The sequence below is a fragment of the Pezoporus occidentalis genome, unplaced genomic scaffold (assembly GCF_034315485.1).
Source record: "Pezoporus occidentalis ecotype Australia unplaced genomic scaffold, CSIRO_AGI_Poc_V1 ctg39, whole genome shotgun sequence".
In the NCBI taxonomy this organism is placed as follows: domain Eukaryota; kingdom Metazoa; phylum Chordata; class Aves; order Psittaciformes; family Psittacidae; genus Pezoporus; species Pezoporus occidentalis.
The window spans coordinates 5915593-5927426 of NW_026915713.1; the positions used below are offsets into that span (position 1 = coordinate 5915593).

Sequence of the window (11834 nt, forward strand, 5' to 3'; positions counted from 1 at the left end):
GCGCTCCGCACAGGCCGGGAGGGCGGACCCATCCGTTCCCGGTATGCTCCGCGAGCAGGCCCCCGCCCCTAGGCAGAAAGGACGTGACGCAGTGCGGCTAGGTGTAGGGGATGTGATGTTGCTGTGTGGTTTGTGCGGGCGGGCGCTGTCTCCTGAGGAGGCGGCGGGGAATCGCTGCCGCCACCCCTGGCCAGCAAACCTCGACCTCCGTCTCTGCTGCGCCACCGGCGGCCCGCCGCGCTGCGAGGAGCGCCGCCGCCACACCGACACGGCGGAGCTGGGGTCGCCGGCAGCCCGCCGCCCGCCGTCCCCCGAGGGGCTGCCCGAATGCCCCTTCTGCGGGGAGGCAGCGGGACGGGAGCTGGAGGCGCACCTCTGGGCTCGGCACGGGCACGTGCTGGGGGACCTGGGCCCAGGTGAGCGGCGGCGGTTTGGGGATGGCGCCTGATTGCCGCGGAGGTTGGGGTTGTGCCAGGGCCTCACCGCCCGGGTGATCCCGCCGTGTTGGGGAGCTGCCTGAGTGTTCCTTCGGCCACGTTGTCGCCCTGGAGGATGTGGCTGGAGAATCCAGAGAGTGTTGCGGGTGCGGATTAGGGGCCTCGACTGAAGGCGGTCGGGAGAAGTCTCTTAGAACGTGATAGTGCGTGAAGGCAATGCAGGCGTCGCTCGAAAAATCTGCTCTAGAGCTGTAATGCTGACGAACCTGTAGTGTTCTGCGTTCCCAAAATATGCTGTCTGTATCAACGAAAGTAACTTGTAATGCTTTCATGTGATAGGGAGGTGGTTGTTACCTATTTGGCATATAACTTTGCTCACAAAAGTTTGACTTGTCCCTTGAAGTCTCATTCTAGACAGGATCATAGAATACCAGTTTGGAAGGGACATCAAGGATCATCTGGTCCAGCCTTTCTTGGCAAAACATGACCTAGAGTAGGTGTCCTAGCACCTTGTCTAGCTGAATCTTAAAAGTGTTAAGTGTTGGTCAATTCACTACTTTTCTGTGGAGATTATTCTGATGGCTGGTCTCATTGTGAAAAATTTTCCCGTAGATCCCATAGAGCAGTTGCAGGACGTGTTAGGGAAAGGTAGCTTTTGGTTTGAGGTAGGGACTTAGGAAAGCTCCAGCACTCATGTGTTATGAAGTGCTAAACACTGGTTTGGAGACCACAAGGATATTTTGGTGAATGAAGTTGGAGTAAAGAAAATCATTATTTATTTGAATACTGTATCTTATTCTAAGCATAGCTAGAATCTTATTCTAACTGTCCAAAGTTGGTAACTATTTAAGAAACTTATTTATCTTAGACTGTATCAATTAGGGGATGATTCTCAAAAACAAAAAAAAGACACAAAAAAAACAAAAAAGAAAACCTACCCTAGGAATTGCATTAATCAAGAAACTGTATTTCTTCTTGAAATGCAGGAAATGGTGAACAGCTTTACGAATGCCCAATGTGTAGTCTTACCTGTACAAACATTCAGATTCTTGAAGAACATGTGGATTTACACTTCGAGGAAAACAGCTTTTTGGAAGGTATGTGAAAGGATGCAGTCTTGTTAATACTTGAAAGCATTTACAAATATTTGCATGATATAGTATAGAATGTGGGACAAAAGTTAAACTAAATATTACCTTACGTAAAAAGAAACTGACACATATATGATGAAGTTAACATAGTTGATAGCAGTTCACTTGCCCAAGTTTCTACCTACTTATACGTGCTAAAAGAAACACTTGTCTGTGCATGGTTGTTAAATAAAGTCACTGTATGTTAGCCAAAAACTAAAACTCAAGAGTGAAGAATGTTTAAGACGGCCATATTATATTTTCTTCTAATTCTATAGAAGTTTTACATACACATAGTTTTACATAAACGGAATGTGGCACATTCCAGTGGGATGAGCTGCAAATCTGTAGCTTATGAAAACTTCATATATTTTTCCAATTTTTTCTCTAAATGATTGTGCTGATTCGTTAGGTATAGCAATAAGGAAAGGAATCAAAATTATTTATTAGCATGGCTGATAAAATGCTGCAGATTCCCTATCTGGTTCTCTGATCCTAAATTTGGTTTTGTTACAGGAGTGCTGGTAGTGATCCTAGAAGCTAAGAAAGGTGTATTCAAGAAGCTGGGACTTCTTGCTAACAGTGAAGTGAAACATAGCAAACAAAAGCTGCTTTTTTATTAGTAGAGGTACAGGCATTACTTGCCAAGTAATTGCTCCTGTAACTGCATGAACTGCATCCAAGTCAAGATTCTTAGTCTTGGTAAACTGAATGCAGTCAGTCCTGTTTAATGCTTGTTGCTAATAGCTCAGATTAATGTGGGATACATCTCTTAAATTTAATGCCCAGTTGTGTTTATGTATGTCCGCTTAGAAAAGAATCTTAAAAAAAAAATTAAAGAAAATCTACCAAAGTGTTGTTAACCTCCCAGTCAGGTCCTCTCTCTTTGGAATGTTATTCCTGGCTAGGTGGAAACATGAGAGATCTAGAACTGGCTCAGCAGCTCCAAACTGAAGAAGATAAATGGCAGAAATCAGAAGAAGAGAAGCAAGAGAGGGAAGAATTTAAAAAGCTGCAGGTACAGTCATGTTTTTAAATGGTAAACTGGTGAACAGTTGTGCCATTAGAAGCTGATGTGCCTATGTTGGAGCTGTAATGACCAGGAATTGTCATGCCAGGTCAGACCTGTGCAGTGAGACAGGCTGTTGAAGTAGTGACGCAGGTCTGGCTACAGGCAGATATAAGCTTCTCAGCAATGCTGATGCTTGCCTTGAGCTACTTGAGTTTACTGCTTTGAGTGATGATGGCTTGGGATGGGGTTGGATGCGCATAGGGCATGCTGTACTGCTCCCACTGAGGGCCTCAGCAGGCCTGCTGCCTCATACTGTACTCTGCCTTGCAGGGCAGCCTGGAGCATGTTGCCTGGCAGAGCGCTTGAAAGCCCTCAGCATGCTCTTCTGGATACCATCACCTGCTCCAGTGACCATTCCCTGCTAGGTCTTGCTTTCCTCTATCCCACCTGACAGCCTTTATAGCTCATTCCCCAGTCTCGCTACCTCCTGGCCATTCACTGCCTCTGTGCCAATGGAGCAGAGGGATGTTCCTCTAGGTGTGGCTTTCCTATTCCCACATTCCTGTTCAGGACCAAAGCCTGGCAAGCTCTAAAACATAAATCTGAAGTTTCTGTGTCTCACTGTTCACTGCTTTTCAAAGTTACTGATTGTTCACGCAGCTTTTCAAAATCAGTAAAGGCTCATTTAAAAAAATGTGATTTAAGTCATGCACATTCTGTCCCTAACAGAGACAGTACGGGTTAGATAATTCTGGAGGCTACAAGCAGCAATTCCTAAAGAATATGGAAAGAGAAGTTGATAGAGGAAGAATGCAACCTTTTGATTATCACAAGAGGAAAGCTGACATGATGGAAAGTTTGGCTTTTGGTATAGATGATGGGAAAACAAAAACCTCAGGTAAAAATGCTGGAATTGTACAATTAAGACTGTACTTTTTAGACCTTGGTTGTAGTGGTCAAACTTGCCTTAAAGAAAGCATATAATTGAATGTTTAATATTAGTTGTATCCTAGTTCTAATCCTGATTTTCTAGATCAATCTATACTATCTTAGTCCTAAACTAATAAGGAAGTTGAAGCTTAGTGTATTTCTAATTTTTATTCTAATGTGAAGACTTTTTTCATCTTCTTTTTCCTGTGGAACCTTGGAACTATGTTGTTTGGTTAAGAGCGCAAATACAAAAAGTACCAAAAGATGCAAATGTCTTATTGCAAGTTGGTTGTCCTTGAGTGTGTGCTTGTTTTCTACTTGCTACTCACTGGTCCCTGACTTAATGTAGCGGTTAAAATTTACAGTTGCTTTTTGTCTTATTTCATTTAATTGTAATAACATGTTGGTGGGTCCCAGGTAAACACAGTGTTTGATTACAAAGTCCAGGAGAGTGCTGGGAGGAGTAGGTATCTACTTGATACATCTTCCTTGAAATGTTTTATAATTGGTACAAATATACAGAGCCAATGGATTTCTTGGTCCCTTTCAAAAGGCTTGCTTGTCTTTACTTAACCAAGACCACAGTTCAGATGTCTTTTAGCGTATTGCTAGTTGTTCTAGCTTACAAAATACCCATCTGGTTCTTGACAGGTAAAATAAAATTTCCTCTATAAAATGTATTGAGTGGAAATAATAGATTTAAAGCTTTCATTCTTGGCAGTGATTTAGACTTCAGAGAGGAATTCAGAAAATAACCTGTGGCTGTGAAACAATTGTCTTCACAGTAGCATGGCAATAAAGGGCTTTTGAGAATTTACATTTACAAATTGGAGAGAGCATTCCCAGGTGTGTTCTTTCACGTAACACAAGAGGATTTGGAATATCCTGCAAGTGGATTTTAAAAACGATATTTGCAGTAATTCTCAAATTCTCTACCATTTTTTTCATGCCTTAGTTTCTTCAAGAAAGTTTCTCCAAGTTTGTGGGAAGTATAAGAATTACGTAGTATGCGTGAGTATTTCCATGGTTTTAAGAGGAGCTTGCATTGGAGGTGGCAGCAGCATAGGAATGCTCTATTGGTGATGATATTTTTCCTATTTCACTGTAATAGTCCCTATGTGTATCACAGCTTATAATGTAGTCCAAGCTGTTTAATTTAAAATACTCATTGTGTAAGAGCAGTGAAAAAGTAACTTGAATTTTGAAAGCTTTATAGTGCATGAATTCATCAAAATAAAGACCATCAAAATGAAATAGGTGTAATGTCCACAGGTTTTGAGATTTGAGTTCTAGATATAATGTAAGATCACTTAGAAATTTTGAAATTGTCTTAACCTGTAGCTGTTCCAAGCTGGGGAAAAACGTTTTCATGGCAAACTTTGTAGTTCATTTTACAGATAAACTTTGTATTTCATCTTCTTTTAGGAATCATTGAAGCATTGTGCAAGTACTATCAGAATGAAAACAAAGATGTGAGGCGTGTATGGCTTTCAGCAAGAGTAGATCACTTCCACTCATCTTTGGGCGACAGAGGCTGGGGTTGTGGTTACAGGAATTTCCAAATGCTCCTTTCCTCACTGTTGCAAAACAGCTTGTATAATGACTGCTTGAGAGGTATTAAACAAAATGCTGCCTACTCCTTTCATGTGCTCTGGATGACAACCTACTGATTAATGTTTTGCCATTTCATTTACACAGCAAGGCATACTAGGTCAATGATACCTATTAAATGCTTGTTATACAACTGTAGCTTCCTGTGGAAAGATTCAGAGGGGTGAATACTGGCAAGGCATGATGTGGTTGAAGTTTTAGCTTTAGGTTTGTTTAGGTGCATTTTTGTAACAGCAACTGCCTCTTATAAAAGAAGCTGAACGTTTTTAATAGACTATTTCAGTAACTGTAACCACCATTCAAAACCTTTTCTGTTCCAGATACTACAGCAATTCCTTGTATACCGAAGATTCAGTCCATGATTGAAGATGCCTGGAGAGAAGGCTTTGATCCTCATGGGGCATCTCACTTCAACAACAGATTACATGGCTCAAAAGCATGGATAGGAGCATGTGAAATTTATTCACTGTTAACCAGTCTAAGGATAAAGTAAGTAAGGTCAGAATTGCCAACTGTGGGATTACAAAGCCAACTTTATGGCTTTAAATTTAAGCAACCTATAAACAGATCTGATTTTGCACAACGTAAAGCTGTGTAACTGCTTATGCGGGTACATAAACTGAATAACTACTTAGATCTTTGAAACTTGGTGAAGAATTACACCACATGCATAAAATCAAACATGTTTAAAAACTTTATTTCTCTAGAAGAATCTGAATTTCAGCTATTCATGAATATAATTTTGAAAACTGTTAATTGGATTCTGTAGCGTATGTGTATCACAATATTTTTTTGTTATGAAATAAATATTCCAGGTTTGAACAGTATATATTGCATCACTTTGTGTGTCCCCTGCTTCTGTATTTAAAAAGAAAAAAGGGGAAAAGTGTTAACAGCCACTTGATGGCTGGAATTGCTGTGTTTAGAAAACTTTCTTGGTGCAGAAGGAATTGAGAGGCGAGAAATGGTTTTAACAAACAACCTACTTGAAATCTTATTGTTGCTTTCCTTCTAAATGCTCTGTAGGTGTCAAATCATTGACTTTCACAAACCAACAGGCCCTACAGGTACACACCCTCGTTTATTTGAATGGGTTTTGCATTACTATTCTGCAGATAATGGAAGTGGTGCAAAGGTAGTGTGTACTTCCAAGCCACCCATCTACTTGCAACATGAAGGTCAGTATCACAATACACTGGTTTCTTCCTATTCTGTATCTTTTTTTATATGTGCTGCAAATCAGAGCAACATTTTATTTTCCTTCATCATTTAATTGAAGGCATGACTTTATTTCCTTTTTTTTAAATTTTACTTAGTAAGAACAACATTAGTGCTTGTATTTTTATAGGATGAAAGAGCTGGATGTAATTGGGATCTCAACTTTTTTGACATCTGCTGTTTACTTATAATGATCTTATTAAATTTCAAGTAATGTCTTTTTTGATCTGAAAATAAGTAGTATGCTATGAAGAAGAAAATGGGATGTATGTGTTTTCAAAATACTGAGTCTTGATATTTTGAAATTAGGTCATAGTCGTACTGTTGTTGGAATAGAAGAGAAGAAGAATAAAACCTTATGTTTGCTACTGTTTGATCCGGGATGTCCTTCCCAAGAAATGCAGAAACTGCTAGAACAAAACAGTGATGGTACTAGTCTCAAACTACTTCGGAAATACCTGGGTAGCTTAAAAGAAAAACAATATCAGATAGTGGCTGTAGATGGTGTACTTGCCTTGGAAGAGAAGGCTGTAAGTATTTCAGAAAATGGTTTCTATCTAAGAAAATGAGAAAGAATCTACATCTCTTCTTTAATATGCATATATGGTTTCATGGTGGTATTTTTTTATCTCTTCACTTTCCTTGCTCTTTGCCACTTTCTACTTATTTGTGAATTGAGTAATCACAGGCTATCAAAACCAAAAATTGTTTTTCATGTAAATGCATGCCACTTTGATGTAACTGACAACTTCAAAGTCTTTTATGTGGCTTGCAGATGTTTGCAGATGTAAATTAGGTTTTTCTTTCATTTTTGTTACAGGGTTTTCTTCTGAATAACTTATTGTGAACATAGAAGGTATTTCCAGAGTACTCATAGTCCAGAATTACGTTCAGGGGTTTTTACTGTGACTTTGTAAAGCTATGGGGTGTCTGTCAGCCTTTGATAGTTGAAGAGTGAGGCTCACAGAAACTGAAGCTTAACCATCCCACGTCTCCTCAGCTTGGACACTATAACTAGTGCATTCTACTTTCTGAAAGTACTTAGATATTTATATATTCAGAACACAGATCTGAGCAACTTATATGTTTGAGCTGTTGGCATTTTAATAAATCTTACCCACATGTTTCACTTTAGGCATCATAGCTTTTTAAGACTTTGGAAGTCTTCAGATGAATGTGAGATATAATTTTTGTTTCTTAAGCTTTCTCTTTCTTACACTAACAAATTGATACTGAGGACCCATGTTCCAGTTCTGTGGTGTCTTCTCAGCACTATTCATCATATTCTAGCACTAGCTTCAGGATGGACGTCTGTTTAAACTGTGAAGTAACTGATGACTGTGTTACCTACTCAACTGTCTTTAATGCCTGTATATTAAAATGAGGTATTAAGTGTTTTCTGGTCCTGAACATGTAAGGAATATCAGTTAAACACAACCATCCTCTCTTCCTTCTATTGGCAAAAGCTTTAAAATTCAGAAAACAGTAAAAAGAAGAGTATTGTATGGGATTTGGGGGTGGGGGTGGTGGTGTTTGGTTTTTGGTGTTTTCCTCTTTTCAAAGATTTGATTTATATTTAAAAATACCAGTTCTTTGGAATTTTGTCTTGAAAGCTCCCATTTAATTATGATGAAATATAACCTCTTATATTAGTTAAGCTTACAAAACTATTAATTTGGAAAATGTTCTTTAAAGCGGTATTTCTGTTCATTAAACTATTCTCTTTCCACCTTTTTTTAGGCCCGCTGCCATGCTTCTCAGGTCTTAACATCAGAGAAGATTCCTTAAAGGATGCCTTTATTACCTATTTCTGCAATTTGCTGGATGCAAAACATGAAACTTCTGGACTGTGACCCTATCTCCATGATTTTAGACTTAAACTATGTCTCCATAAATGCCTGGGGTCTCTGGAGAAGCACAGCACTGGAGTAGACCTGTTGTTTTGATCTGCAGTCAAAGCTCTGCCCTCTTGATGACTCTGTAACTCTGAAGTATAATAGTGCTTGTCTTAAAAGAAAATTTGGTATTTTCTTTGTTGCTTAAATTACCAAGCAACACCTACCATTCCATAGCAGACTATGCACCACAGGTAACTGCCAGTAAGCAGTGGGTAGATACCGTGGAACTACTTTATTGGAGTACTAGGTCATGGTTTACCTCTGTAAATATATTTATGCTGCCTCTGTGGCCAGTGCTCTATTTCTTAACCAAATTTGATCAACAAATATCTATTATGCCTCAGCAAATTTTCCTGCAGCTATTTGCAAGTACAGAGACAGTTTAGAGATTTCACAATACAATATGTTCCACAAAGGATTAGTTTGCTACTGAACTTCTTTTCAGTTAGTTAGCTGGTTCCTCTGCATACATATGTCACATGTAAACATGAATGTGTGCTTATGGGGTGGATCAGTGTTCGCATTGGCTGTGAGGTCTAAGGTAGTGGTGTCCAAAATGTGGGGTACATGTGCTGTAGGGGCTGCACAAGGCAATCCACTGAGGTATAGTGGGGTATAGTATCCTTTTTTAATTTCTGGTTTTGTTTATGTTTTATAATGTACATCCCCCTAGGTCTCAGAGACATCTCAAAAGGATGTGTGAACTGATTGTCAAGTAGAGTCTTCATTGTGCAGGGTTAATGCCATTTAAGAGACTGCAGCTATCTGCTGAAACAAGTATCTTGGGCATTTGAGGCACCCTGCTATATCTAAGACATGCTGCTCTGGCAGATTGTAAGCATCATCCCTCACCAGCAGGGCAGCTGGAGGCTGGGAAGGATGGTTGAGTCTGTTGCAGATAGCACAGGATGCCTTTGTGTAAGCAACTGAATCATGCCATAGCATCTGTTTACTGTAACTAGAGCTTAGATACTTACCTTTTCATTTAGACTCTTGCATGTTAACATCTAGGTGTAGGTGTAGGAGTCTTACCATTGACCTGCTTCTGCCATGTTTAATATACTTTGGCAATAAGAACCAGTAGTTTTTGAAAGTATGAAACACATGAACATATAAAGGTATTACAGCCCATAAATCAGGAATTTTTCTGAAACATGCATGAAAGAAAAAATTAAAATATGAAAGTGGATTAATTTCAGTAGATATGTAAAAGTGGCCTTTAACCTGTGAAAGAATTAAATATTCAGAACACTAGAGGAGCTGAGACTAGGAATATAGTTTCTGGGAATTGGGAGACCATTAGCTGCCATATTAGCCCTGCTCTATGTGCATATGTTCTTAGGCCATGTCAAGTTTGGCAGCCATGTGATCATTTAACGTCTTGCAGATAGACTTCAGTCTTCTCTGTACTGTTCCTTCACCTCCCCTGTGATTGGGGCTGAGTCTGTACCTGGCTAAGGCTCTGCTAATTCCAGACCAAGCGTGCTCTTTACTAATCTGACACTGTGCCCAGATATTTAAGCCTTAAGAAGCAGGAATTGTAGCTCAGCACCAGCTCTTCATTTCAGCACTTCACAGCCTGCCACTGGGACTTAGCCGGTGTTTCAATGAAATGCCGTAATGTGCCAAATTTGAAATAATCTCTTTGTACTGGCTTGTGCATGCTGTTTGATTCCTGTGTAATCACTGCAGAGCAGGTAGACTGTAAGTGAGCAGGAGAGTGAAAATCTTGTTTGATCCAGCTGAAGATGCCATTACAAGGGCTGTTGTGATGGCAATTCCTGGCACCTACTGGACAGAAACCAACCACTTGAGATACTTGGTTCTTTGTGTAAGCATGACTTTATGCCAAAATCCTAATAAATTTTATTGTGTTTGTTTTTTTTCCTTTTTGTTTTATGTTTTTTGGTTGGTTGGTGGGTTGTTGTGTTTTATTTGCTTAACAAGTGCTTTGGGAGTGTCAGAGCAACACAGGCCTAATTACACATTTATAAAGGTCAGTTCATGGAGTCTCTATTCTTTCAGCTTGACCCCAGGAATGCCATGTAAAGGTCCAAACACCCAAGGTAATCATGGTATAACAAGCAATAGTCCTTTTAGGGCATTGCAGCTGGTGCAGGGTAGTGGGGTAGCTTTCAAACATTAGCTGGGCACCAGTGGAAAGAAAGCAGTAGGGTAATGAAACATATAAATAACCTGAAAGAGACCCAGAACTTCACTTCCATTGCTACCAAAAGTTTGCCCTGAGCAAGATTGCATTTAGACTTGATGCTAACTAAATTAACTGTTGCCTCTTGCCAGACCGGGTTCACAAAAGCTGAACTTTTCATAATCTTTGTCAGAGAAACAACAGGATGCTGTTTGGATCTATTCCCAAGATCCTGAATATTTGATTAACTGAGGGGTGAAGACACTGACTGTGGTAATGAAATTCCAAGATGGACTTTGATCGACTTCCTAGCAGGCAGGCCAAGAGAAGGAGCAATACACTTCTAATCAGAAGTAAATCACAGACTTGTCGTTGCTGGGGCTCCTAGCTGCTCGTGTTCAGCTGCAAGCTGTATTTTCTGAAAACAGTGCAAGAGTGTCTGCAGCCCTACACAAGGCAGAGCACAAACTGATGAATGAAAAGCCTTCTGATTCTGCTATATAGCGAGTGCTGATGCAGTTTATTCTTTATGTGGATTAACTCTGAGAAAAGCTTCCGGTGATTATTGTGATAATAAACTTGGGTTTGCCAGAAGCCTTAACTGTTCTACCATGATTCTGAAAATGTGTTCATTTCTCCTTTGGAACAGTGTCACAGCTGTGTAAATTCAAATTTGAGGGACAAAATATTTCACTTTTTTTTTTCTATTTATATTCAATTTAATTTATATGTGATTTATCAAAATACTTTTTTTATATATACCATGATATTAACTTACAAGGACTATAATGTGAACATTGTTGAAGTCATCCATCTACTTCTAGTATGCTAGTCATATTCTAGTAATTCTAGTGTTTAATTCATATTGCTTTATATATGTTCTTAGTTGAAGGTTCCAGTGAAAAATGTGTATTCTGGTGACCCTAGGTTTTTCTCACAGAAAGTCTTAACACATGCTAATTATTCTCTTGGGCTATATGACAGTGGATTTCACTGCACTCTCCAGCTCTGAAAGGGACTGAATGCACTTTCCTGAAAGGCGAAGGTGAGTTTTAAACCCTTATCCCTGTTTCCTGCTATGTTGTCTACATGATCAAACCATGGTGAGACTGAATACTTTTGATTGGTATTGAATCAGTGTCCTACAACCAGCCACAGCAGGATATGATGCCTAACTTAAAAACGTTTCAAACAATCATTTTGATTTCACAAAAGACATCTAACCTTGGCTTTCCCATTTTTATTTTTTATTGGGTAAAGTATCATTCCAGTTAACATAACTTGTTTGCTTCTTTCACTGATCCTAAGGGACCAGCTCTTATTGTCAATCCACCTATTTTAGCCTTCTGATACATTTTATTTGCTTTTTTCCTTGACAGAATTACTTCATGCACTGCACAGTTAGCTGCTTGTATTAGGCAAAGGTGACCTCATATGATTAGCCTGTAA

General features: G+C 39.5%; 1 protein-coding gene across 3 annotated transcripts; it reads left to right on the forward strand.

Moving 5' to 3' along the window:
* Positions 1 to 115: 115 nt before the first annotated feature.
* ZUP1 (zinc finger containing ubiquitin peptidase 1) lies at positions 116 to 10118 on the forward strand. Of its 3 annotated transcripts, none has more exons than XM_062632447.1 (9): positions 116 to 416; positions 1424 to 1534; positions 2476 to 2585; positions 3309 to 3477; positions 4935 to 5123; positions 5441 to 5609; positions 6147 to 6298; positions 6648 to 6868; positions 8079 to 10118. In XM_062632447.1, the coding sequence occupies exons 1-9, from the start codon at positions 116 to 118 to the stop codon at positions 8124 to 8126; spliced, it is 1470 nt and encodes a 489-aa protein (XP_062488431.1). In that variant the 3' UTR covers positions 8127 to 10118. The 3 variants fall into 3 exon arrangements, with proteins under 3 accessions (XP_062488431.1, XP_062488432.1, XP_062488433.1); XM_062632448.1 differs by having other exon boundaries at positions 6147 to 6187; XM_062632449.1 differs by lacking the exon at positions 116 to 416 and adding an exon at positions 482 to 749.
* Positions 10119 to 11834: the final 1716 nt, after the last annotated feature.